A 24,466-nucleotide genomic window follows, 5' to 3' on the forward strand; every position below is an offset into this window, starting at 1 on the left:
GGCATATAATAATATGTAATAATATTCTCTTATGATTGTATTTCTTCAGTATTAGTTGTGATCTCTCCCCTTTCACTCATGACTTTATTCATTTGGGCCCTTCCTGTTTTCTTTTTGATAAGTCTGGCTAGGGGTTTATTAATCTTATTAATGCTTTCAAAGAAAGAGCTCCTAGTTTCATTGATGTAGTCTACTGTTTTGTTTTTTTTTTAATTTCTATATCATTGATTTCTGCTCTAATCTTTATTCTTTCTTCTCCTGCCAGATTTAGGCTTTATTTGTTGTTCTTTTTCCAGATCCTTTAGGTGTAAGGTTAGGTTGTATATTTCAGACTTTTCTTGTTTCTAGTATAAGGCCTATATCGCTATGTACTTCCCTCTTGGGGTCACCTTTGCTGCAACCCAAAGGTTTTGAACTGTTGTGTTCTCATTTTCACTTGCTACCATGTATTTTAGAAAATTATTTAATTTCCTGGTTGACCCATTCATTCTTTAGTAGGATTTTTTTTAACCTCCATGTATTTGTGGTCCTTCCAAATTTTTTCTTGTGATTGACTTCAGGTTTTATAGTGTTGTAGTCTGAAAATATGCATGGTATGATCTTAGTCTTTTTGTACCAGTTGAGACCTGATTTGTAACCCAGTATATGATCTATTCTGGAGAATGTTGCATGTGCATTAAGGAAGAATGTGTATTCTGTTGCTTTAGGATGAAATGCTCTGAATATAGCTGTTAAGTCCATTTGGTCCAGTGTGCCATTCAAAGTCCTTGTTTCCTTATTGTTCTTCTGCTTAGATGATCTGTCCGTTGCAGTGAGTGGGGTGTTAAAGTCCCTTACTATTATTGTATTATTATCAATGAGTTTTTAAATTTTGTCATTAATTGATTTATATATTTGGCTGTTCCCAACCTAGGAGAATAAATATTTACAATCGTTAGGTCTTCTTGTTGGGCAGACATTTTTATTATGATATAGTGTCCCTCTTCATCTCTTATTACAGTCTTCAGTTTAAAATCTAGTTTGTCTGATATAAAGATGACTACTCCAGTTTTCTTTGGATGTCCATTAGCATGCTAAATGGTTCTTCACCCCACTGTCAATCGGGTAGTGTCTTTGGATCTAAAATGAGTCTCCTGTAAGCAGCATATCAATGTGTCTTGTTGTTGTTTTAAGATTTTATTTATTTACTTGAGAGAGAGAGCAAGTGAGAAATAGAGCATGAGCTGGGAAGAAGCACAGAGGGATAGGGAGAAGCAGATTTCCTGCTGAGCAGGGAGCCCAACTCAGGGCTCAATCCCAGGACCCTGGGACCATGATCTGATCTGAAGGCAGATGCTTAACTGACTGAGTCACCCAGGTGCCCCTCAGTGGCTCTTTTTTTTTTTTTTTTAATCCATTCTGATACCCTATGTTTTCAGCATAATCTGTTCAAACAAACCGTCTGCCCCTTTCTCCCATCTCTCATCTTCTGGGACCCCTATTATATGGATATTATTTTGCTTATGTAATTGCTGAGTCTCCCTTTCTCTCATCTTTTCATTTTCCTTGTTTTCCATCATTTTATGTTCTATATCACTGATCCTCTCTTCTGCTTCACTCATCCTTATTTTTATGGCCTCCACTCAGGTCTGCATCTTGGTAACAGCATTTTCAATTTCGGCTTGACTAAATTTTAGTTCTTTTCTTTCTACAGTACGGGATTCTCTAGTGTCTTCTATTCTTCTTTTCAAGCCCAGCTAGTATCATTATAATCATTGTTTTAAATGCTAGTTCAGACAGCTTACTTATATCCATATTGATTAAATGCCTGGCAGTGAGTACTGTCCTCCTGTTCTTTCTTTTGGGATGGATTTCTTTGTCACATCATTTTGTCCAGAAAAGAAAGGAAGAAAGAAAGATGAAAAACAACAATGACAACAATGACAACAGAGAAAAATAAAACAAACGAACAAAAAACAACAAAAAACTAGATCCTGGGTGTGTTTTTGTCTGTTTGTTAAAAGAAACTCCCGAAAAGTGGTCAGTTTTGTACTTGTAGAATTGAAGCATTTCTTTTCTCAGATCTCTGATTGATTTCTCAAGTGTTCAGGATGATTTGATAAATATCTAGCTGACCTTGAAGGACCAGACAAACATAGGGTTCCCTTACTCCTCCACCATCTGAACTCCTGCCCTGTATCTTAGCTCTAAAGTAACATTTTGCTTAAAGAGGAAGTGTTAGCTGCATTTCTGTTAGGACCAGGAACCAGAAAGGATGCTCTGTTATCTATGTTACTATTTCACATAGTACTGGAGGTTTTAGCCAATACAAACAATAAAAGGAAATCAACCAGAAACAGGAGAATTGGTAAAAGAAGGAAAATGTCTGATTGCAGATGATATGTTATCTGACTCAATCATAAAGCTGACTGAAGCAACGTAGTACTATTATGGCAGCAAAATATAATATCGACATATAAAATTTAAACACCTTCAGAGACAGTATAATTATATAACAGAAATACAGTTAGGAATAAACATAAAATATATGTTCAAAGTTTATAAAAGGATACTTTAAAACACTTCTGAAAGGTACAAAAATGGATTTTAGACAAGTAGAAATATATCCAGTGTTTTTGGATACAATAGCTCAGTATCATAAACACACTGATTCTCTGTAGGTTAATTTCTAAATTTAAAGGAATTTCAGTAAAAATACCAAAAGTCTTTTCTAGAGAGTGAAACTAAAGTTCATATGGAAAAATAAATTCACAGTAGAAAATCAAGGCAACAAATATGAAAAAATATTGACCTTAGTAGTAATTAAGTGCAAATTAAAACCACGAGATATCAATCTCTCTATTAAATTAACTAACCATGTTAAACAATATATTAAATGGACCGATATATTTAAAAATAGCAATAAGAAACTATAATAGAAACACAAATGAAATTATTGTGGAGAATGTAAGGAATAGCACATTCATATACCTGTTAGTGGTATTTTTAATTGTACACACTTTGGAGGACTATCTGGCAACATGTTAAAAAAAAAAAAAAGAAAAATACACTTCTTCTTAATGTTTCACTTCTAGGAACCTATCCTAAAGAAAATATTAGGAACGGGCAGCAAACTAAATGGCCCATGGTCAAAGACTCATAAAAGGAATTATGGCACTCCCCACAATAAGGCCATGAAAAATCATGCAGAAGAGTATTTAATGACAAAAGAAAATATTCATGACATATTGTTGAGTGAAAAAAAGAAAATGACATTAGTAGCATGGTCAGTACAATCCCGATTTTGCAAATGAGAAGAACTGGTAAATAGCCAAACATTGTATGATTCTCTCTGAGTGGTGTGCTGCCTGTAACTCTAATATTATCTTTGTGATTATGCGTCTTTTTCCTAGAAGACTTTAATAAAAACCCTCTTTTGGGGGCACCTGGGTGGCTCAGTGGGTTAAAGCCTCTGCCTTTGGCTCAGGTCATGATCCCAGGGTCCTGGGATCCAGCCCTGCATCAGGCTCTCTGCTCAGCGGGGAGCCTGCTTCCACCCCCGACCCCCCACCCCGGCCTGTCTCTCTGCCTACTTGTGATCTCTGTCTGTCAAATGAATAAATAAAAATCTTAAAATAAATAAATAAATAAAAAGACCATCCTTTTAAAAAACAACAGCAATAACAACAAAACCCTCTTTTGATTAAACAAAAGAAAACCCTCAAGGTGCTTGGGTGGCTCAGTCGGTTAGGCAACAGACTCGTGATTTTGACTGGGATCATGATCTCAGGGTCATGAGATCGAGCCCCACATTGGGCTGCCTGCTCAGCATGGAGTCTGTTGGAGATTCTCTCCCTCTCCCTCTGCCTCTCCCACTATCTCTGTCTCAAATTAATAAATAAATTTTTAAAAAAGAGACCGTCATATACCCATATGTATCCATCTGTGTATCTGTATCAAAGTTCAAATACTGAATTAAATATTTGAAGTTAGGATGTGTATATCTGTTTCATTTTCCTAAACAGCAGTAGTTCATTTCAATGTCAGGGATGATTAGGGGACGGGAGGAGTATGTGAATTGATGAGCTGTCTTACTGTTTAGACTTTTTTGGGGCTGCTTGAAACTTTCCTTTGGCTTAATCAGTAAGGCTCATCATGCCTATTTACACACCATGCCCTCCTTATTTCTCCTGTCTAAAAGACTGCTTTGGCCGCAGGTTTCCCAAGCAGTCACCTTGTTATATAGTTCTAAGGAATGTCCATGGGTTTAAATGAGATTAGAAAAAAAGACAATGGTGTTTCTGTAGCTAAGTAAGTTTGAAAATAGTTTTTAAAGTGTAATTTTCAATAAGTTACAAAACATGACTACCTCTTACAAATATAAAATCAAAATGTGTCAAAGGTCTATTAACTACATCATTAATGAGGGAATGGCGGGATGGTAAAACTAGCTCAAGTAGCGTTTGAAGAACAAGAGTCCATAATCAGGAGAAGAATTTTTTTAAATTTTTTAAAATTTTTTAAAAAATGTAGAATAAGATTACTGTGTTAGGTACAAAATTGGTTAATTTCCCACTGGGCAAAAAATGATACTTTACTTTACTCTGACAAGACAAATACCATTTGTTGTACTATCAGCTGTGTTCAGGTTAAACTCCCTTAGAGTTGCAAAATATCCTAATCAGTAGGAAGCAGGAAGTCAAACAAAGGTTTTCCCAGCAAGCTTGCTAGAAACTTTGACCTGGACCCTGAAGCAATCCCCAGGAATCCCTTTTGCCTGTTTCCAAATTTGGATCATTTTTCTTTTCTTTTCTTTTTAAGATTTTATTTATTTATAAATAAACCTGATTCATGGCTCAATCCCAGGACCCTGGGATCATGACCTGAGCTGAAGGCAGATGCTTAACGACTCAGCCACCCAGGCACCTCAGTGGATCATTTTTCTTAATAAGCAGGTTAAACCAAAGCTAAACAGATTTCTTTCACTGGATGTCGTCTATGAATATGTTAATGTGCACATAATGGTATTTCAAACAAGCAGAGTTCGTAACATGATGAAAATTCAATTTTATTTATTTATGTATTTACTTACGTATTTACTTATGTATTTATTTATTTCCCTATATATTTATTTAATTGAAGTACATCTGACACAGGTCACATTATTTTCGGTGTACAGCGTAGTGATTCGACGAGTCTGTGTGTTATGCTGTGCTCACCGCAGGTATAAGCAGCATCTGTCACCATACAATGCTGGTACGGTGCGATGTTCTATCTCTTATCCCCATACTTACACATTTCATAACTGGAAACTTGTATCTCTCACTCCCCTTTACTCATTTTTTCCCATTTCATCCCCTCTGGCGACCATCAGTTTGTTCTCTGTGTTTAAGGGTCTGTTTCAATTTTACTTTAGTCTCCCACAACACTTATAAAGTTTATTGAACAGAGGTAATCTTCCCTTGCTCCTGGAAGAAAAGTCGGGTGGGTGCAAAGATTTTCTACTTTACCTAGGTAATAGTTCTAATTTGGTACCAAATCTTCCTTGTCACCCCTGGGGTTATCTTTTCTATCTGACAGAAATCTATGTGGTAAAGTGCTTCACAGATTCTGGGCTTTGTAACACTTTTTTTCTTTTCCTTTTTCTTTTTTTTTGAAGAGAGAGAAAGAGTGCATGAGCAGGAGGGACAGGGGGAGAGAGAAAATCCTAAGCAGGGCGCACACCTAGTGCAGAGCCTGGCGCCAGCTCGATCGTATGACCCTGAGATCATGACCTGAGTCAAAACCAAGAGTCAGAGGCTTAACTGACTGAGCCTCCCAGGTGCCCCCACAGATACTGGACTTTAACGAGTAGTAAACAAAGTCAGAGATAATGCATTTCTCTAGATGACTAAATAATCTTCTGTGTAAACTGAATTGACATGTCCCCCCACCTTTTTTTAACCTTTCCTGTCATTTGGGGGCTCTGGAAAGCAGACCCTGAGTCCAAGTGTGTTACTGGGGTGTGGGGGTTGAATTGCTTCCCTCGCCCCCAAAGAGCACAGAGGAGGGATGGGAAGCTCAAAGTCCCCCAGTGGGTCAAGGAGATGATAATGAGCAGCCCACCCTCACCTCGGCCTTTTGGTTCTTGGACCCTTGTATTCTTTCTTTAGAGAAGAGTGTGGCTACAACGTAGCTGCCATTTTTGGCTTGAACTTACTCCCTGAGGCATCCATCATAAATCAAGTTTGGGCATTTTCTTCTGCCTCACCCACCCCTGGCTATTCATGTAAGTTGAGGAAGGGTTCCTGGTGCAACCATGGTGAGTGGTCAGGGCTGTGGTTACTCTAGCTCATGGTTTACTGATACCCTCTTGTCCTGCTTGGGCTTGATTTGGATGTGCCATTTCCCTGTTTGTTTGTTTTTGTTTTTTTTTAAGATTTTGTTTATTTATTTGATAGACAGAGATTGCAAGTAGGCAGAGAGGCAGGCAGAGAGAGAGGAAGGGAAGCAGGCTTCCTGCTGAGCAGAGAGCCCGGTACGGGGCTCGATCCCAGGACCCTGGGATCATGACCCGAGCCGAAGGCAGAGGCTTTAACCCACTGAGCCACCCAGGCGCCCCATGCCATTTCCCTTGTATGATGGATTGTCTCTGGGCTCACCTGATCCTATGAGCTGAAGAGTTTGACAGAACCCAGGTCTGGATAAGCAGCTCTACATGCATGACCACTTAGTGTCCACAGGCAAGCATTTGATCTCTTCCAGAGCCCTGCAGCACAACAGGAGCTATTTTTTTTTTTTTAAGATTTTGTTTATTTATTTGACAGACAGAGATCACAAGTAGGCAGAGAGGCAGGCAGAGACAGAGGAAGCAGGCTCCCCACTGAGCAGAGAGCCTGATGCGGGGCACGATCCCAAGACCCTGGGATCATGACCTGAGCCAAGGGCAGAGGCTTTAACCCACTGAGCCATCCAGGTGCCCCTGGGTGCTATTTTTAAAGTAGCAGATAGGACAGCCTTGTTCGAGACCCTGAGCCTGCATTGTGACTCGCCCTCTGGCGCCTGTCGAGAGCACCTCTCTGCATCTTCTCCACCACTGATTCCTCTGCCAGGTTCAGGCCTGTTGGACCATATGCCTAGAGCGGGGCTGCTTTGCCTACAGCCTTGGTCTGTTGAAGATCTCCTTCCTGCTCTAGGTCCCGTTCAAAGGGGGAAGCCTTTTGTGTCAGATGGGATAGGGGCTGGAGCTTAGCATCTTTGTATGGTTTATCTCTTAGCCTCTGATTTTATTTACTTATTTATGAGAGAGAGAGAGAGAGAGAGAGAGAGAGAGCATGAGCAGAGGGGAGGGGCAGAGGGAGAAGCAGAAAGCTCCACAGGTGACCCTAGCCCAAGACCTTGGGATCATGACCTGAACCGAAGGCGGACACTTACCTGACTGACCCACCCAGGTGCCCCGGAAGCACTGTGTTTTTATCAAGTCTCCAGCATGCTAGCCATTTCTTGCTTACCCAGTGGATCAGCATGACGTCAACATTGTATATTGTAGATACCTAGAAAGGTCGATCACCCTCCCAGGTGCTGGGTCAGGAACACCAAGTGGTGGAAAAACATGACACACATCTCCAACATAAATATATGTGGTCTTAAAGGGTAAAAGAATGATTAAGGAAGATATGTTGCCATGTCAATTTTCTGGCTTTGTTTGAGACCAAATCATCAGATCAGATAATGTGTACAACACGACAGAAATACAGTTAAGTTCTAGATGAAGTGTTGAGATTTGCCACAAAACTGGATTTTGAGCACTGTTTTAATAAACTGAACTTGAAAGAGAATGAATTTGTTTTTCCTTAATAGGTGAGATCTAAGGCATTAATGCTCATGGGAATTTCCTGAACAATTGGGCACATTTACCAAGCACTAAACAGAACAAAACGACTTACCAGGAGGGCTTAGCACACATTGTTAGTATTCAACTTACAGGGCAAACATTTCCTATGTCTGAGAACCTACCATTAAAAAGGCTGGCCTTTCTGTTACCTGAAAAATGGAGGTACCAGTTGAACAAATCTGGAAGTGTGAAATATTCACCCTACATCCAACAGCACTGACAACTTCTAGAAGTTTGGGTCTTACCTACACAGAGTCAGAGGGCATTACTGAAGTAGTGCTAAGTGTCATGAAATAGTTCACGTGATCTTAAAATTCTTGGGCCGCACTTGACAGTATTCTCTTGGAATTTGCAGAGTAGCACATCAATGGACAGGACGTCACGGTGCATCACCGAGACTGACCTGGTAGGAGTATTTTAGGCCTTCTTTTTTGCTAATGGGCTAGATCTATGGCATTCCTGTTCATGGGAACTTCCGGAATGGTTGTGCACGCTGACAAGAAGCAGGCAGATCTAAAGCAGCTATGCTGGTATTCAACCTACAAGCAAACATCTCAAATTAGAGCTATTGGAGCACCCACTGTGAACAAGGCCTCCCGAGTCACTGGAAAACGGAAGTAGTAGTGGAACACCATTTCTCCGTGATTTCTCATGGAATCTCGCATGTAGCACGATACCCGTGATATAAATAAAAGCGAAAGCTTTTATTATTATCCTTCATAATGATCCTAGTCTTCTGTCTACACTCCTCTTCCTCTCCCATCTCCAAATGTCCCAGAGACCAAAAGAAGAACATCTCCCAAAAGAGTCTCTTAATATTTTATCAGAGCTTTGATTTGGCTTAATGCTGATGATCACCTAAGTGCTAATCCCGTCCTGACACTGGCTCCCCCCGCAGGAACCACACACCCGGCAGAGAGAGGGAGAAGCTACTTCCTCCTCCTCCAGGGATCCACACTTCACCTTCATCATTCCCAAAGAAGGTAAGAGGATGGGGGGATAGGGGGAGATCTGTGGGGACTTCAAAAGGAACGTGTGAACCACTGGCTATAAGAACAATGTCACCGGAACATAAAGCCTTGAGAGAAAAGTCTAAACATAGAGAAAAGGAGCAGAGAAATTAATTTCTGGCCTGCCCCCAATTCTTGTAACTATTGCTCAGAGCTCAGCAGAGAGAGAGGAGAGACGTGGGCAGGAAGCTGGGCTGCAGCTGATGGGAGACTCAGGTGTCCTCATCCTGGTGTGCATTTTTTTTTAAAGATATCATTTACTTATTTGGCAGAGAGAGACACAGAGAGAGAGGGATCGCAAGCCGGGAAAGTGGGAGAGGGAGAATCAGGCTTCCCGCGCAGCAGGGAGCCTGTGCGGGGCTCCAGGACCCCCAGGATCACGACCTGAGCCGAAGGCAGATGCTTAACAACTGAGCCACCCAGGCACCCCCCCTGGTGCGCTTTTGGACCGCAGTGTGGATGGGGACAACACACAAACAGAAAGCCATTTCAGGACTCCCCAGCTGCAGTCAGCAGGCCCTCTGTGTGCTCCGACTGCCGCTGGAAGGAAGCCCAAGCGGCTCTGTCCTCACTGTCCAGGACTCACAGATCATTGTGCTGAGAACAGTCTTCAGAGCCCAGGCTAGGAGCCGCCTGCTGGAGCCGGGCCCTGCGCCATGCTCAGGTGACAGGATCCAACCCGTCACACAGTCTAAAGTCGGATTTGGAGGGATGGTCGTATTTTGGGAACTCTTAGCAAGTTGAGAAAAGGCGTGAGGCTTGAAAACGACATGGGAACTGGCTAAGACAGAGGAAGACAAGACAGGAAGGGGCTCTCCAAAGACTGTGCAAAACTTTGGGGATGACAGATTCTCAGTATCATTGGAACTAGGGATCTTATTCTTTAGGGGGATTAAAAGTTTATAATAAAAGAGAAATGTTTCTAATTATGGAAACTTTAGTTTTTTGTCCTTTCAGGGGTGGGTTTGTTGACGTCTCTGACTAGCCCTTAACAAAGATGATGATTAAGAGAAGATTAAGGGGCGCCTGGGTGGCTCAGTGGGTTAAACCTCTGCCTTCAGTTCAGGTCATGATCTCAGGGTCCTGGGATCGAGCCCCGCATCGGGCTCTCTGCTCAGCGGGGAGCCTGCTTCCCCCTCTCTCTCTGCCTGCCTCTCTGCCTACTTGTGATCTCTGTCCAATAACTAAATAAAATCTTTAAAAAAAAAAAAGAGGCAGATTAAGCACTGAATTATATAGCTTGATAGCACTGCAAATCACTTTATTTTATTTTTCTGAGCTCAAGTAATAATTGCAGTACCTTGTCCCTTCTTATACTTACTTATGGTTTTATTCTGAGATGCCAAAGGATTTTACCAACATAAATTCAATGAGCCATCAGAGAGCTTGTGGTTTAATTCAGGTCTGAGCTTTGTTTTTTAAAAGTAATTTTATTTAAATTCAATTAATATATAGTGTATTATTAGTTTCAGAGGTAGAGTTCAGTAAGACCTTTGTTTTATAGATAGAGGCAAACTTGGAAACATTAATCAACCCAGTAATATTGGCTTAGTCAAGAAATATGTTTGAAATAAATTTTAGAGACACTTTCAGGAAGCATAAACCCTGTGTTTGTTTTTGTTTTTTAACTAGAACAATTCAAAATACAAAACTTGATCATGGACTTGATGTCTGACGCTGCTCCAGTGGAGTTTAGCCTTCAGGGTTCTGCAGGGAGTCGAGCTGACGTTTTCTCAAGGGCAGAAGGAAGCCTCTTGCTCCCTCCCGTGACTATGCAGCTACCTTGAGCTCTGCACTCATTTACTCACTCATTCAGTCAGATTTTAGGCCCAGTTATAGGTGACTTATATTATTTGGAGGCAGTATCATATCTTTGGAATTTTTTCTTTTTTTGGCAACAGCTTTATTGAGATTGAACTCACCTACCCTAAAACTCACCCATTTAAAGTGCACAACCCAGGGGATTTAGCGTATTCAGAGTCATGCAGCTATCGACACGATCGATTTTTTTTTTTTAAGATTTTATTTATTTATGTCACAGAGAGAGAAAACACAAGCAGGCAGAGAGGCAGGCAGAGAGAGGGGGAAGCAGGCTCCCCACAGAGCAGAGAGCCCAATGTGGGGCTCGATCCCAGGACCCTGAGATCATGACCTGAGCTGAAGGCAGAGGCTTAACCCACTGAGTCACCCAGGTGCCCCGAAACGATCGATTTTCATTAAGCCTAGGTGACCTTTCGATTTTACCTTTGATTTCTCTAGGCAAATGTATTTGCTTTTGCGTATTTTTGGTAAGAGATGTTTTACCAATTTAGATTTTCCGGTTCATATTGCTAAGTATATATTATGGCTCCATTTGACTATGAAAATTTAACTGTCTTAAATGGTACTTCAATTCTTTTTTTTTCCACATTCGCGGATGGAAACAGGCTCAGAGAGGCCAAGATGCTTAGCCGCGGTCACGGTACACCTCACCGCAGCTGGCCATCAACAGCACGCCTCGTCTCCTTAGGCCACAGTGTTCTACATTCTACAAATAAACCCCGGTCTGTCTCCCCTGCACCAGTTCGAGGTAAACAAGGCAACTAAAATACCCTTCTTTCCCTCTACCCCCCACCCCTACCCCTCAAAAAAAACCCATACTGCTTTCTGACAGGTCTACGCATTTCATAGCATTTGAATTCAGTGTCCCCACTGCTGGAGGGAGTAAACCACACATCTTACTATGTCTCCAGAAGGCCAGATTGAGAGCAATGCTGCCAGGCTATGGGACCATCAAGACCGGGCTGAAGTAGTCACAATTTACTGGGATTGTACCCAGACAAAAGAGCCAGCATTAATGGAACTCTCTGATTTTTTTTTCCCTTCTTTGTGTTTTCGAAAAACATTTTCAGGTTTAGAGAGGCTAAGCAGCTTACTTTGGTTATCATATCTCTGTCAAAGCTGAGTGTTTTGAACAAAACCTAATGCAAAAATATAAATCTGAGTGAGCCAAAATAAATCATTTTGGCTCATAAGCTCGTTCTTTTCATTTACAACCTCCCTTCCTCTCCTTTCCCTTCCTTTCTCCCCACCTGTAAACACTGGGAAAGGGCCTGTACCCGGGACCTACTGACCCTAGCCCTTCCTCCTACTTGTCTCCATGAGCAACACAACTTGTTCTTCCTTCTCCCCAATCTGGACCCCCCTCCCCAGCATTCAGAGGGCCCCAGAGCTGTGCTGTCCAGATCCCATGTAATGGCCTCATTAGGGGGCTGTGAAATTAATCAGTAGGTTAAAATGATTAATTTTAAAAATTATTAATATTAAATGTTATATATCACAGTATATCACATATAGAAATTTTGTAAGCACTATGCTCTGTTGACCCTAAGATTTAATTTAAAATATTTTTTTTTAAAGATTTATTTCATTTCATTTATTTATTTGACAGAGAGAGAGATCACAAGTAGGCAGAGAGGCAGGCAGAGAGAGTGGGGAAAGCAGGCTCCCCACTGAGCAGAGAGCCCAATGTGGGGCTCGATCCCAGGACCCTGAGATCATGACCTGAGCCAAAGGCAGAGGCTTAACCCACCGAGCCACCCAGGTGCCCCTAAAACATTTTTTTTTTTTTGAACATTTCTGGCATCAAGAGAGGATAGGACTTACAATTGGATGACACTTTATAGCTGCTCTCAGTCAGGCGGTCCTTGTGACACGTGAAGTGGGTTGTTAGTTTGTCCAGGTGCCGGGACTGCATCACTGTGATCACTCCTTATTTCCATCAGCAAACTATTTAAGGACAGTTAAGGAAGGAATAAGAAGTTTGGTTGTTTTTGGAAAGCCTTCTGTGCCAACGTCAAACCTTGAAGAATATCCTAGAAGAAAATCCTGGAGACAACAGTGGTACCCTCTTCCCCCCCCCCCCCCTTAAGCATTATTTATTTTATTTATTTGAAAGAGAGAGGGAGAGGCAGAGGGAAGAGGAAGGAGAGGGAGAGAGTGATAGAGTGCGCAGGAGCGAGAGAGGCAGCAGGAGAGGGAGAGAGAATCCCAAGCAGACTCCGTGCTGAACGTGGAGCCTGATGCAGGGCTTGATCCCAGGACCCCAAGATCAGGACTTGAGCTGAAATCAGGAGGCGGATGTTCAACGAACTGAGCTACCCAGGCACCCCCGTGGTGCCCTCTTTTAAGATGCTTCATCCAACATTTATTCAAGGGCACAGAGGGGAGAATTTAGATATTGATGATTGGCTCAAAAAGCTGAATTCAAGGTAAAGAGGTTTTTGGGCCACAATACCAATGTATTTCACTCATGGGAGAAAAACTCTGTAAATCTAAAATTTTTAAAATAAACATAAATTTAAAGTTCTAAATAAACACAAAACTTCTAAGCGACAAGAAAGCATTGCTTCACGTTTGATGACAGCAAAACTAAATGCCACATAGAAGAATGTACCTCTTCTAGCCAATGGAATCTTAGTTTAATAAGTCCAGTGTATGTGCATACTAGATCACAATGTAAAATATATTTTCTTTCTTTCTTTTTTTAAGATTTTATTTATTTATTTGGCAGACAGAGATCACAAGTAGGCAGAGAGGCAGGCAGAGAGAGAGAGGAGGAAGCAGGCTCCCCATTGAGCAGAGAGCCTGATGCAGGGCTCGATTCCAGAACCCTGGGATCATGACCTGAGCCGAAGGCAGAGGCTTAACCCACTGAGCCACCCAGGTGACCCTAAAATGCATTTTCTTATGGGTTGAGGTGTAAACATTTGAAATCCCCTGCTTTAGGAACTTCAGTTAAAGATCAAACCAAACCGGGACGCCTGGATGGCTCAGTTGGTTAAGCAGCTGCCTTCGGCTCAGGTCATGATCCCAGGGTCCTGGGGTCGAGTCCCACATCGGGCTCCTTGCTCAGCGGGGAGCCTGCTTCTCCCTCTGCCTCTGCCTCTCTGTCTGCCTGTGCTCACTCTCTCTGACAAATAAATAAAATCTTTAAAAAAAAAAAAAAGATCAAACCAAACCAAACAACAGGCAAATTAAGTGATTCTTCCTTGCTTCCACATGTCTCAGTCTCTGCCCCCCCTTTAAGGATTTCAAGAGATATCTGCTCCCCTCATCCCACTCTCCTCTTCTCACCAACTTTTTATTCTTTCAGAAATGTTTCAAATAGAGTGAAATGAAACTTCTTTGTGCCACCTAATGAAGTTCTCAAGTGCACGTCGGGGTGACCATCGCCTAAGGCAAGAAACAGAAGATCCCTGGCACTCTGGCATCCCCTCCCGATCAGGACCCCTCCCTCTCTACAATTCTGTCGTCGTCGCACACATACTAAAATCTATACGGTCAGTTTTGATGGTTTGGACTCTATGTAAATTGACCCATTCTGTAGGAATCATTTGTCTCTCCCTCTCTTCAGTCAACATTGTGAAGTTGGTGCTTACAGCTCTGTGTTTTTTTTTGGTTTTTTTTTTTTTTTTTTAGGGTCAAGTTTGTCATTGTCGTTTCTATTCATGGGCAGTTAATTTGCTTCCAGCTTTGGGAAATGACAGACAGTGTGGTCATGGACATCGTCTTCTAAGTATCCTGGTAGATGTGAGTTGCTGGGAATAACAGAGCTCGACTTTCTTCAGTTTAGTATGTAATACTGCACCCTCCACGGACAGGTTACAAACTGACATTCTCACCAGTGTGGGAGGGTCCAGACGCACCAACACTTGACATTGTCAGGCTTTTACAATGTTGTTAGTCTGAAGGGTGTTTAACAGTACCTCATTGTTTTAAATTTGCATTTCCCTGAGTAATACAAGGTTGAGTAATTTCTCTCTCTCTCTCTCTCTTTTAAATGGGGATGACTTTTTTTTTTTTTAAGACTTTGTTTATTTATTTGACAGAGATCACAAGTAGGCAGAGAGGCAGGCAGAGAGAGAGGGAGAGAGGAGGAAGCAGGCTCCCCGCCAAGCAGAGAGCCCCACGCGGCACTCCATCCCAGGACCCTGAGATCATGACCTGAGCCGAAGGCAGAGGCTTAACCCACTGAGCCACCCAGGTGCCCCTGTTGAGTAATTTCTAATTTATTAGCCATTTGGATTTCTTCTCTGAAGAAGTGCTTCCCTTTAAGACTTTTGCCTTTCCCTCCCACTGACTATATCCTTTTTTCCTCACTGATTTGTTTTTCATATAGTTTAGAATTCTGCAGTCTGAGATGTTAGCCACTAGTCTCATGTGGTAATTTAAATATAAATTAATGGAAAATTCAGTTCCTAAGTTACACTATCCATATTTCAAATGCTCAATGGCTACATGGGGCTGGTAGCTACTTTATGGGATGGCAGAGAACTACAGAACGTGCCCCCTTACAGCAATTTCTACAGGAAATTTCTACAATTTCTACAGCAATTTCTATAGGAGAGAGACTACAGAACATTTCTGTCTTCAAACAACATTCTCTGGGACAGGACAGAACTAGAGAACATTCCATCGTACAGCCAATCCCACCATCCAGATGTTGCTCTGGACGTTTGTCTCTGTTGCGCATGTATTACAGGTATCTCCCCACATTCAGGGCCTGTCCATTAGTTCTTCCGTGGTTCTTTTGATGAATGAATATTTTGAGTTTAACCAATCTTGTCCTTTTTGGATAGGGCTTTTTTTTTTTTCCTTTAGGAATTTCTTCCTATCCCAAGGTCATGAGGATGTTCTTTCGTGCATCCGGAACTGCTTTTGTGTATAGAGAGGTAAGGGTCCAATTTAATTTTTCCCCTAGGGATTGCCAATTGTCTTAGCCCTGTGGTGACAGCCTGTTCTTCCCCCTTCTCTGTATGCATCACCTGTCATAAATAAAGTGTCCGTACCTGTGTTTCTATTGCCTTTCCACTTTTCAATCCGTTCCAATGTCCATTTCCATTACTCAACCGTAACCGCTGGGCTCAGATTGTTAGCCACCTGCCTACTATAATGTCATGGATACTCTCCAATCCTTATTTGAATTCTTGGTAGCATCAGGACAGTTGACCTCTCTGATTTTTTTTTAAGATTTCATTTTTAAGCAATCTCTACACCCAGTGTGGGGCCCCAACTTACAGTCCTGAGATCGAGAGTCGCATGTTCACCAAGTCAGCCAGCCAAAGCCACTCCCCTACCACTCCTATTTTGAAGTACTTTCTTCTCTTGGCTCCTGGGACAGTGCCCTCTCCTGTTTTGCTTCCTTTGTTGGCTGCTTCTCCTTTCTGGCCTGTACCGGCTACAGAACATCAAGGCTTAGTTGTGAGCCCTCATCTCTTTTTACGCTATGCTCTTGTCCTCGGTAATCACGTCTATTTGGAAGGCTTCAAATTCTGACTACATGCTATTGATTCTTGCCTTTGTCAGGGGCAGATTCAATGATTAGCTGGTCTAATGCAAGTTGGAGAGGTTTGCTGGAACTTCCGGGCATTTTTCCTTGCTCTTAAGAGGGGGAATGGGCAGTAAGCTCACATTCCCACTAGATATGAATGAGGGGGGAGTCTGGCCTTCACTGCTGTTGCTAGCCCTCTCCCAATGGGAAAAGTCAGGCTGTGAGGAAACCAACTGCAGAAGGGAGCACAGCGGAGTTACAGAACACAAGTGGGGCCCTTAGTGAGTTGCCCATGAAACCCACCTGACCTCTACACTGATATGTGAACCAATAAAATACCTTATTTTTAAACCACTTGGAGTCAGATTTTTGTCCCTAGTGGCAGAAAGCACTCTAATGAATCTAAGTCTGAAAGTAGTATGTCAAGGTAGACCTCTGCTCTGAACTCCAGGTGTGTTTATCTAAATGGCTATCTGGTATTGTCACTTGGTTCTCTTATATGCACCTCAAACTTCAGAGATCCCAACCTGAACTCTTGATCTTTGCCCAGAAACCTCCTCCTCCTCCAGGATTTTCATCACAATAAATGGTAACCTTATCCACCAAACTGCTCATGCCAGAAACATGTGGGTCATCCATGATTCCTGTCTTTTTCCCCCTAAAGTCTAGCCAACCCACCTCTAACATGTTCATCGGATGTGTCAACTTTTCTCCATTTCCACTGTGGCCACTCTAGTCCACACCATCCTCATCTCTCTCCTGGACAACTGCAAAGATCTTAATTGGCCTCCCTGCTCACTCTCACACCCTCAATCCCTATTCCCTACAGCTGCCAATTTTAATCAGTAATTATTTCACTTTCTATAGCGCAGCAGTTAAAAGAATGGATTATGGGGTAGGACTGATGGGCTAGTTATCTACTCTACACAAGAAATTACCCCAAACCTCAGTGATCTGCAACGACATTTGACATCTCCCGGTTTCTGTCAGTTAAGAATGTGGGCAGACTTAGCTGGATACCTCTGTCTCAAGGTTGATCAGGAGGCTGCAGTCTTATCTGAAGGCTGAACCGGGACAGGATCTGCATCCAAGCTCCCTCGTGTGGTGACTGGTGGGTCCGCACAGGTTGTTGGTTAGAGGCTGCTTTTGGTTCATTGCCTGAGGGGCCACTCTACATAGGGCAGCCCACAACATGGTAGCTGGCTTCCATCGGTTGGCTGCGCCCTGCAGTGCTTGGCACAGATGGGTTCAGTAAATGTTGCCTTGTTATCCTGTTGAAGTGCAAGTCCACTGCGAATGTGTGCGTCTTCTTGCAGCCGGGGATATTATTAAGGGGGAACTTGGACTGGATCACTTCCCTGTTGTACACCCATCAGTAGCTTCCATCCCACCTGGGATAAAAGCCAAACTTCTGAAAGGGCCCAGAGCCCTTCCAATTATCCAAACTTGTGTCATGCCGCTGCTCCTTACTCACATTGCTTCAGCCCCTGTGGACTTGAGTGTACCAGGTTCTTTCCCAGGTGGGGTCTGGACCATTCTTCCCTGAACTCTGCCTGGCTAAGTCCTGCTTGCCTTCCAGGTCCCAGCTTCATTACTAATTCTTCAGGGAGGCCTTCCTTGACTGCTTCATCTAAATTAGATCCCTGGGCATATTCTTTCATTGCACCCAGTGTAGCACTCCCTACTATTTGAAATTATACATTTATTTATGGTATTACTTGATCGATATCTGCCTCCCTCTTTAAACTATAAAGTCAAACCAGTTTTTCTTACTCTTGCATTTCTGCCCCCTGACACAATGTCTGATCATAATAGATACATATATAAACTCCAGGTGTACAGATACATATATAAAGAGATATAAAGATATCTCTTTAAGGAACTTCAGAATCATGGGAAAGTATCTAAGTTGTCCTCCAATGGGTCAAACTGCCAAGGAACAATCTGGATTCCTCAAATTCTATAATGAAGATTTTCTGTTTACCATAAAGCAGTTTTTACCATAAAGCATTTGGTTGCTATGTAGGGGTCAATAATATGAATCCTTGCTGTGGGCTGGGCATAGATATAACAGACACTTTTCTAAAACATGCAACTGAAAGACAAGTTGAAGTACAGACTAATCTTTTAATCCATGTATTTAAATACCAATCTGGGTAATAGCAAAATTAGAAGCCTACATATTCAATGGATTTTTTTATACAACCAAGACATTTTTAATATATGAATAAAACAAATGAAAAGCTAGTAATCACAGCTATCCTTAGAAGCTGGATCTTGAATATAAAAATTTCGAATTGATTCCCATTTCATTTCTATTTCTTCCTTTCCTTTGTCTCAATGTTCTTTCTTTTGGCCAGCATACTGCTACATTGAGATTATAGTCAGGTTTTTCTGAGCCTATCAGCCTACAAAATTTTAAGAGGTTTTTTTCTGTTTTGTTTTTGTTTTTGCTTTTTTTCCTGCACCATATATACATTGCAGAGACTTATCATTGTGGTTCATAATAACTGAATATTTTCAAGTTTCTTTTAGTCATATATTGTTTAAGTTTGTTCTCACTGCCAGTTTCTGATCCTGCTAGATGCTGCTGACTTATCTGGCAAAGGGAAGCGTGAGTCTTATAACTATTGCCAGGAACATTTAATTACTAGTAACCTCAGGCCACTCTTTACCTGGTATTGTGGGAATGAGGGGAGACGAGAGCCTGGGGGAGGGCATGAACTCTGGAGCCACACTTCCCAGATGGACATTCTGGCTTCATCGTTTACGAGCTCTGTGACCCTCTGGCAAAGTGACTTACTCCAACAGGGCCTTAGAATCCTCATCTTCAAAATGCAGACAAAATGGCGTTTATCTCACAGGGTTGTTATGGAGATAAAAAAGTTAATTTTCATAAAGCTCATGGAATGATTTCTGGTAGATAGTAAGCACTATATATATATGTTATATATTCATATTTCCTTTTTGGAGGTTGTTTTTTTTTCCCCCCCAAAAAAAGGTTTTTCTGGAGCGCCTGGGTGGCTCCATAGTTAAGTGTCTGCCTTTGGCTCAGGTCATGATCCCAGAGTCCTGGGATCGAGCCCCGCATCGGGCTCCCTGCTCAGCATGGAGCCTGCTTCTCTCTCCCTCTGCCTGCCGCTCCCCCTACTTGTACTCAAACTCTGTCAAATAAATAAATAAATAAAATCTTTAAAATAAAAAAAAAAGGTTTTTCTATCGTCAGGGCTGTATCCTTCAGCTAGAACTTGAGGATACTGAATATAGAGCTTCTAAGTAACACATCCAAGCTATGGGACCGTTCCACGTTGTGTATAGGTAGTAGAGCTTCTCTGGGCTTTGGCTATCTCATCTACAAAATGGTAGTATCACCAGCCCTGTCCGCCTAACAGACTTGCTCTGAAGAGAAAATAAAACGCAAGACAGCAACCTTAAGAGTGTGTTCTTATGCATCCTTGTGGCCATAAACGTACATATGTACCCCTTATGATAGTTCTAAGATTCTGGGAGCGTTGTGAGGGGCGTTCTGTAAAGTCAAATTATCCCACACTAAAGTTAGTTCAATAAAAGAGGTCAAACATGCAGAACATTAAGAGGTTGAATTCAAATGACAAGGTATATACATGATCAGTCATTTGAAGACCGAGCAACCTAATACATTTTTGTGTTTAATCAAAAAAGATTTTGCATTAAAAAACAAACACAAAGCCTTTCCAAATCATCCATGATCAGTGGTATTTTCACTTCTGAGAATGATTCGGCCCAATTTAGGGATTTTATTGGTTCTAGCAATATACCAGACAATTTAACCTAAGAGGTCACTTATTGTAGGTAAGAACACATTTGAATTCTATCTGGGCTTCTTCCCTGCACACTACATGGAAGGGAAAGCTGGCTGAGGCACTAAATGGATCCTTCTTACAATATTTCAAATACATCAGTTTTTATGAATGAGAAACATTTCCTATTAATCAGTACCTAAGGCTCAACTAAAAAAAGTTTGTTTTTTTTTGGGGGGGGGGGATAGAATTCTAGAGTCTTCCTTTAATTTCCTCATAATCCTTGGTGTTCTTGCCAGGAAATTTTGTTTCACAGTACATTTAAAAAATTCTGGCATCATTTAAATTTTTGAACGAGTCTTTTATCTGGAATTGTTTGAGAAATAGTTTAAGCTAATTACATAGCAGAGTTCTTAAGCCCCTTAGAAATTTTATAATGGGGATCATTAAAGAAAACTGGAAGTGGATCTTCCCAAATTAGTCTAGATGGTAAAATATATGTTGTCTCCTGTTGGCAACTGCCAATCTTGGATGTATAAACAGTAGTAAATGTTACCAATAATTCCTGTGAATGCCAAGAGGAATCACAATTCAAAGTAAGCCGAACAGAACACAGGAACAGGTGGAAATGCCCTTGAGTTGGGGCCAGTCTGGCCCACACGATCGGCTATTATCCCCAAGAGAGGTGGGCTGCACGTCACCCCAGGAGAGGCCACACACCCACCTGTCCTCACGGTTTAAATGAGATGACAACACTTTTTTTTTCTTTTTTTGGAAACTAAATACATTTTAATAGAAAACAAAATACAAAATAACTCTTTTCAGAAAACAGAAATATTTAATCCTTTTTTCCACGAATTTGAACTCGCTTTATCCTCAAAGCACAGTTTTGGATGCGTGCGTGTGTACTTAGGATTTGTTTCACAAAGTGTTCGTTAAACCGCTATTGCAATGCAGGAGGTGGGAGCAAATGATGGCAGGAGGAAAAGACGTTGAGAGAGCCTCACACCTCCAAATAAACGGGCATTTGGAAATTTCACATCTTCTAATTCTATCTTTTGACTTATCGCTTCCAATCCTTTTCATTTCTTTACCACCATCTGTCCTTTTGGGGGAGAGAACTGTTCATACAAGTGCAGCCGTGAGGAACCTCTTCCTCTCCCACCATCACTACGGGAGCCCAGGACTTTCTCAAACCAACCCTCCCCCCCCTTGCCCCACTTCTAGACACGTCAGCCAGAGTGATCCATCCATCACCCAGAAAGTTTCCCTTTCTCCCCAAACACTGTGCTACCCAATTCTCTGAATTCCCTGAACCTCAAGATTCCAAGTATCACAGCCAGTGCCAGGAGTAAAACCTGAAAGATGAGAGCAGAGAAGGCCCCTCTGCCAGTGCTAGGTTTCCTCTTCTCAATAATAATAATAATTATAATTATAATAATAAAAAATCCTGGTTCTCTGTAATTACGGAAAAGGAGAGACTTTTTGCCAGGATGATCCCCGCCCCCGGTCCTAGTTCCCAGCCCCGCCTTCCTACACCAGTAAAGATCCCCCTGCACCCGCCGACGGAGCAGCCGTGAGCAGGTGGCACCACTCCTCGTAAGGGTGCCCTACAACCATCCTCGGACCCAAACACAGCACCCGGCGGCGAGGTAAGCAGCATCTCTTACGCGCGGGAAAATGAGACAGAGACACGAAGGTGCTCACACGAGGACATGGGCGGGATCTTTGTAGGAACTCGCAATCTGACCTCCGGAGCCTCTTCCTTCTCCGTCTCACGTCCAATCACAGCACCTTCCCCCTCCGGTCCTTCGACATTATGGGGGGGGCAGCGAGCGAAGGGGTGACGAGCTCAGGATGTCTGCATGGGATGGAGGCGGGGGGCGGGGGGAGCAGGGGGTGGGGGGGAGAAGCAGGGAGTCTTTCACAGTCAGTCAGTGATTCGATCTCGATGTGTCCTAAGACTGGCAGCCTGGAGGCTTTCCACGACTGCCCCAGTCCCTTACAACAAAGATTAAAAAAAAAAAATTTAATGTTCCTGATTTTCTTGTGTGATTCCAGTCACTAGAAGGAGGTTGCAGGCCATGAACTGCACGCTCAGCACGTTGCTCATCTGCCCGGTGTACACGCCCACGAGTTCGCCCGAGGAGCCGTCGGCAGGTGCACTGCAGTGCGTGTTCCTGATGTCCCAGACGCGCACGGAGTTGTCCATGGACGCGGACGCGATCAGGCTGCTGTCTGGGCTGAAGGTGAGGCTGGTGATATTGTCCGTGTGGCCCCTCAGTTCTTTATAAAGGGTCCCAGAGGCCAAGTCCCATAGCTTCAGCCGCTGGTCCTCGCCGGCTGATGCCAAGTACTTACCGTTGGGAGAGAAGGCAAGAGAGAGCACGGGGCCGCGGTGGCCCGTGAAGAGCCTCACTGAGTTGCCCTGTTGAGCGCTCCACAGCCGGACAGTCTTGTCGGTCGAGCCCGTGGCTAAGTAGTTTGAATTAGGGTGGAATTTGACACAGTCCACATCTGCCAGGTGTCCGGCATATATTCTCAGCGGGTACGTCCGATCAAATGACCACAGCCTTGCGGTGCGGTCATGGGACCCGCTGGCAAAGTACAGGCTATATGGGCTAATGTCCAGGTCCCACACAGGGTAGGCATGTCCTTGGTACAACACAGTGTTGGTGAAACTGCCGAGGTCCCAGTACCTAATGGACATGTCTTCAGAACAAGAGAGCAACCCTGAGCTGTCTGCAAGGAACCTTGTGCTGTATACTGGTCCACAGTGTCCCCGGAGGATCTTCATTTCTGTGCCCGCATTGTCATCCTCATCATCCTGGGGACAGTGGGGGAAGGGGCAGGTGGCAGAGAGACACACAAGGGAGACATGTTTAGTGGTCTGCCATGAAAACCAAACAGTCCAGCAAAAAGAAAAAGAAAGAAAAAAAAAGCCACTACTTGGGAAATAGCCTCTGCCCAGTAGATGACAGTGGTCTTGTCCTTAAGGGCGACCCCAGGAAAACAACTCACAATTGCACAACGAAACACAAAGTCTCATGCAACTTACAAATTGTCTTCCTCAAGTCCATCTTGTAGCTAAGACTCAATCAAATTAAAAGTACACAAATGCCAAGCTATCGTTACATGGTAACAACTGTGGACCTTGCTGTCAGGCTGGGCGGAACAGGTTTCCAAGGCTGCTTCAAAGATCGCCCATGGTCTTCCACTGTTAATCCTGACAGACATCATTTGGGAAGATTTACTGCTGAGTTTACATTAAGTTCTCAGATTCTTTTATTCTGTGGGCCTGTCCTCATCTGCTGGTTTTAGCTGCTTTCTAAGCCACATTGCTCTCTGTTTTCGACTCCACTAAGAAAATTTCTGGCACGTTCATTACGCCCATGAGTGGGGTCAGTGATGAAGGTAGACATGGTCTCACTTTCAAATTTACACGAAACTATTGTAGGAGGTTAGCCAAAATAAAGCCTGGACATATCAGAACAAACAGCAGACCAGAAAGGTGCAGTTATCAGTAAGCAACACTCACACCTTGTGACCAGGCATAAACTGCCAGTGTCCAAAAAGAAAAAAAGATGAAGTTTTAAAACTCTGACTTTCTGGAGGGTCTCAAACATTTTCCCAAGCGAGGCATGGGTTCAGAATGGCTTTAAACAAGCCGAGTGACTCATGGGATTCTTGGAACTAAATTCCCATGTGTGGGGACAGAAAAGAAGACAACCCCTCATGGTACCGAGGGAGGGAGTCCCCCTTCCTCACCCTCTTCCCCACAAGGACAGTATCTCTGTTCAAAATCCGTTTTCCCTTCATTCCCTCCCAGACAAGCTCCTTAACACTACAGCTGTCTCTACCCAAGAATTCACAAATTAAAATAGGTTTTCATTAAATGCCAGAAGGAGGAGGAGTAAGGAGAGTCCTGAACCAATCGGCTTTGTTAGCTGAGATATAAATATGTCTGTGGGCCTTAAGTTCCTGTACAGGAAAATCGCATCTTTTTAACTCCCATTTGAAAACTATTAAATTCAAAATAAAACAAACGCCTTCAATGTGTACAGATTTCAGAAAAAGTTAAGAGAAAATAAACACTGATGTCCATGAATATTCAAAATGGCTATTCCAGACACTCAACATTAAAAATACATAAGCATTTGGGAGCTTAACGTTCTACCGCGTGTTACCAAGAATATTAGTAATTTTCCTTTCAAAAGAGGTTACGACAACACTTCAAAATTTCAAGGATGACTCACTGCTGTACACCAGAAAGTTTATATAAAAACTGTGGGAGCAAAAAACGACCCCAGATGAATTACACCGAGACCCTTTGGAAGTGAGTGGTGGATTAAAGGGCACGTTACCATCTCTGAGGCTTAAGTGGTCTTCGTTTGGAGCAGGAAGTTAGGGAAGAGGGTCTTCAGCTCCTTAGTGGGGACCTAAACGGCGTGCTCAGAGACGGGACGAGGGGGGGTGTGCCGGGAGTCAAGCTGGCACTTCCCAGGGGTCTTGA

At 42.8% G+C, this 24,466-nt stretch overlaps 1 protein-coding gene across 3 annotated transcripts in view; it reads right to left on the reverse strand.

Annotated features, from left to right (window-relative positions):
* Positions 1-20,192: 20,192 nt before the first annotated feature.
* Positions 20,193-24,466, reverse strand: part of TAF5L (TATA-box binding protein associated factor 5 like) — a 30,024-nt gene continuing 25,750 nt past the window's right edge. For all 3 annotated transcript variants that reach the window (XM_080823611.1, XM_080823612.1, XM_080823613.1), the window contains one exon: positions 20,193-22,780. In XM_080823611.1, the coding sequence (XP_080679737.1) occupies positions 21,983-22,780 (798 nt within the window). In that variant the 3' untranslated portion in view covers positions 20,193-21,982. The remainder of the gene's footprint in view (positions 22,781-24,466) is intronic.

This window comes from Martes martes (genome assembly GCF_963455335.1).
Source record: "Martes martes genome assembly, chromosome: 14".
Classification (NCBI taxonomy): Eukaryota; Metazoa; Chordata; class Mammalia; order Carnivora; family Mustelidae; genus Martes; species Martes martes.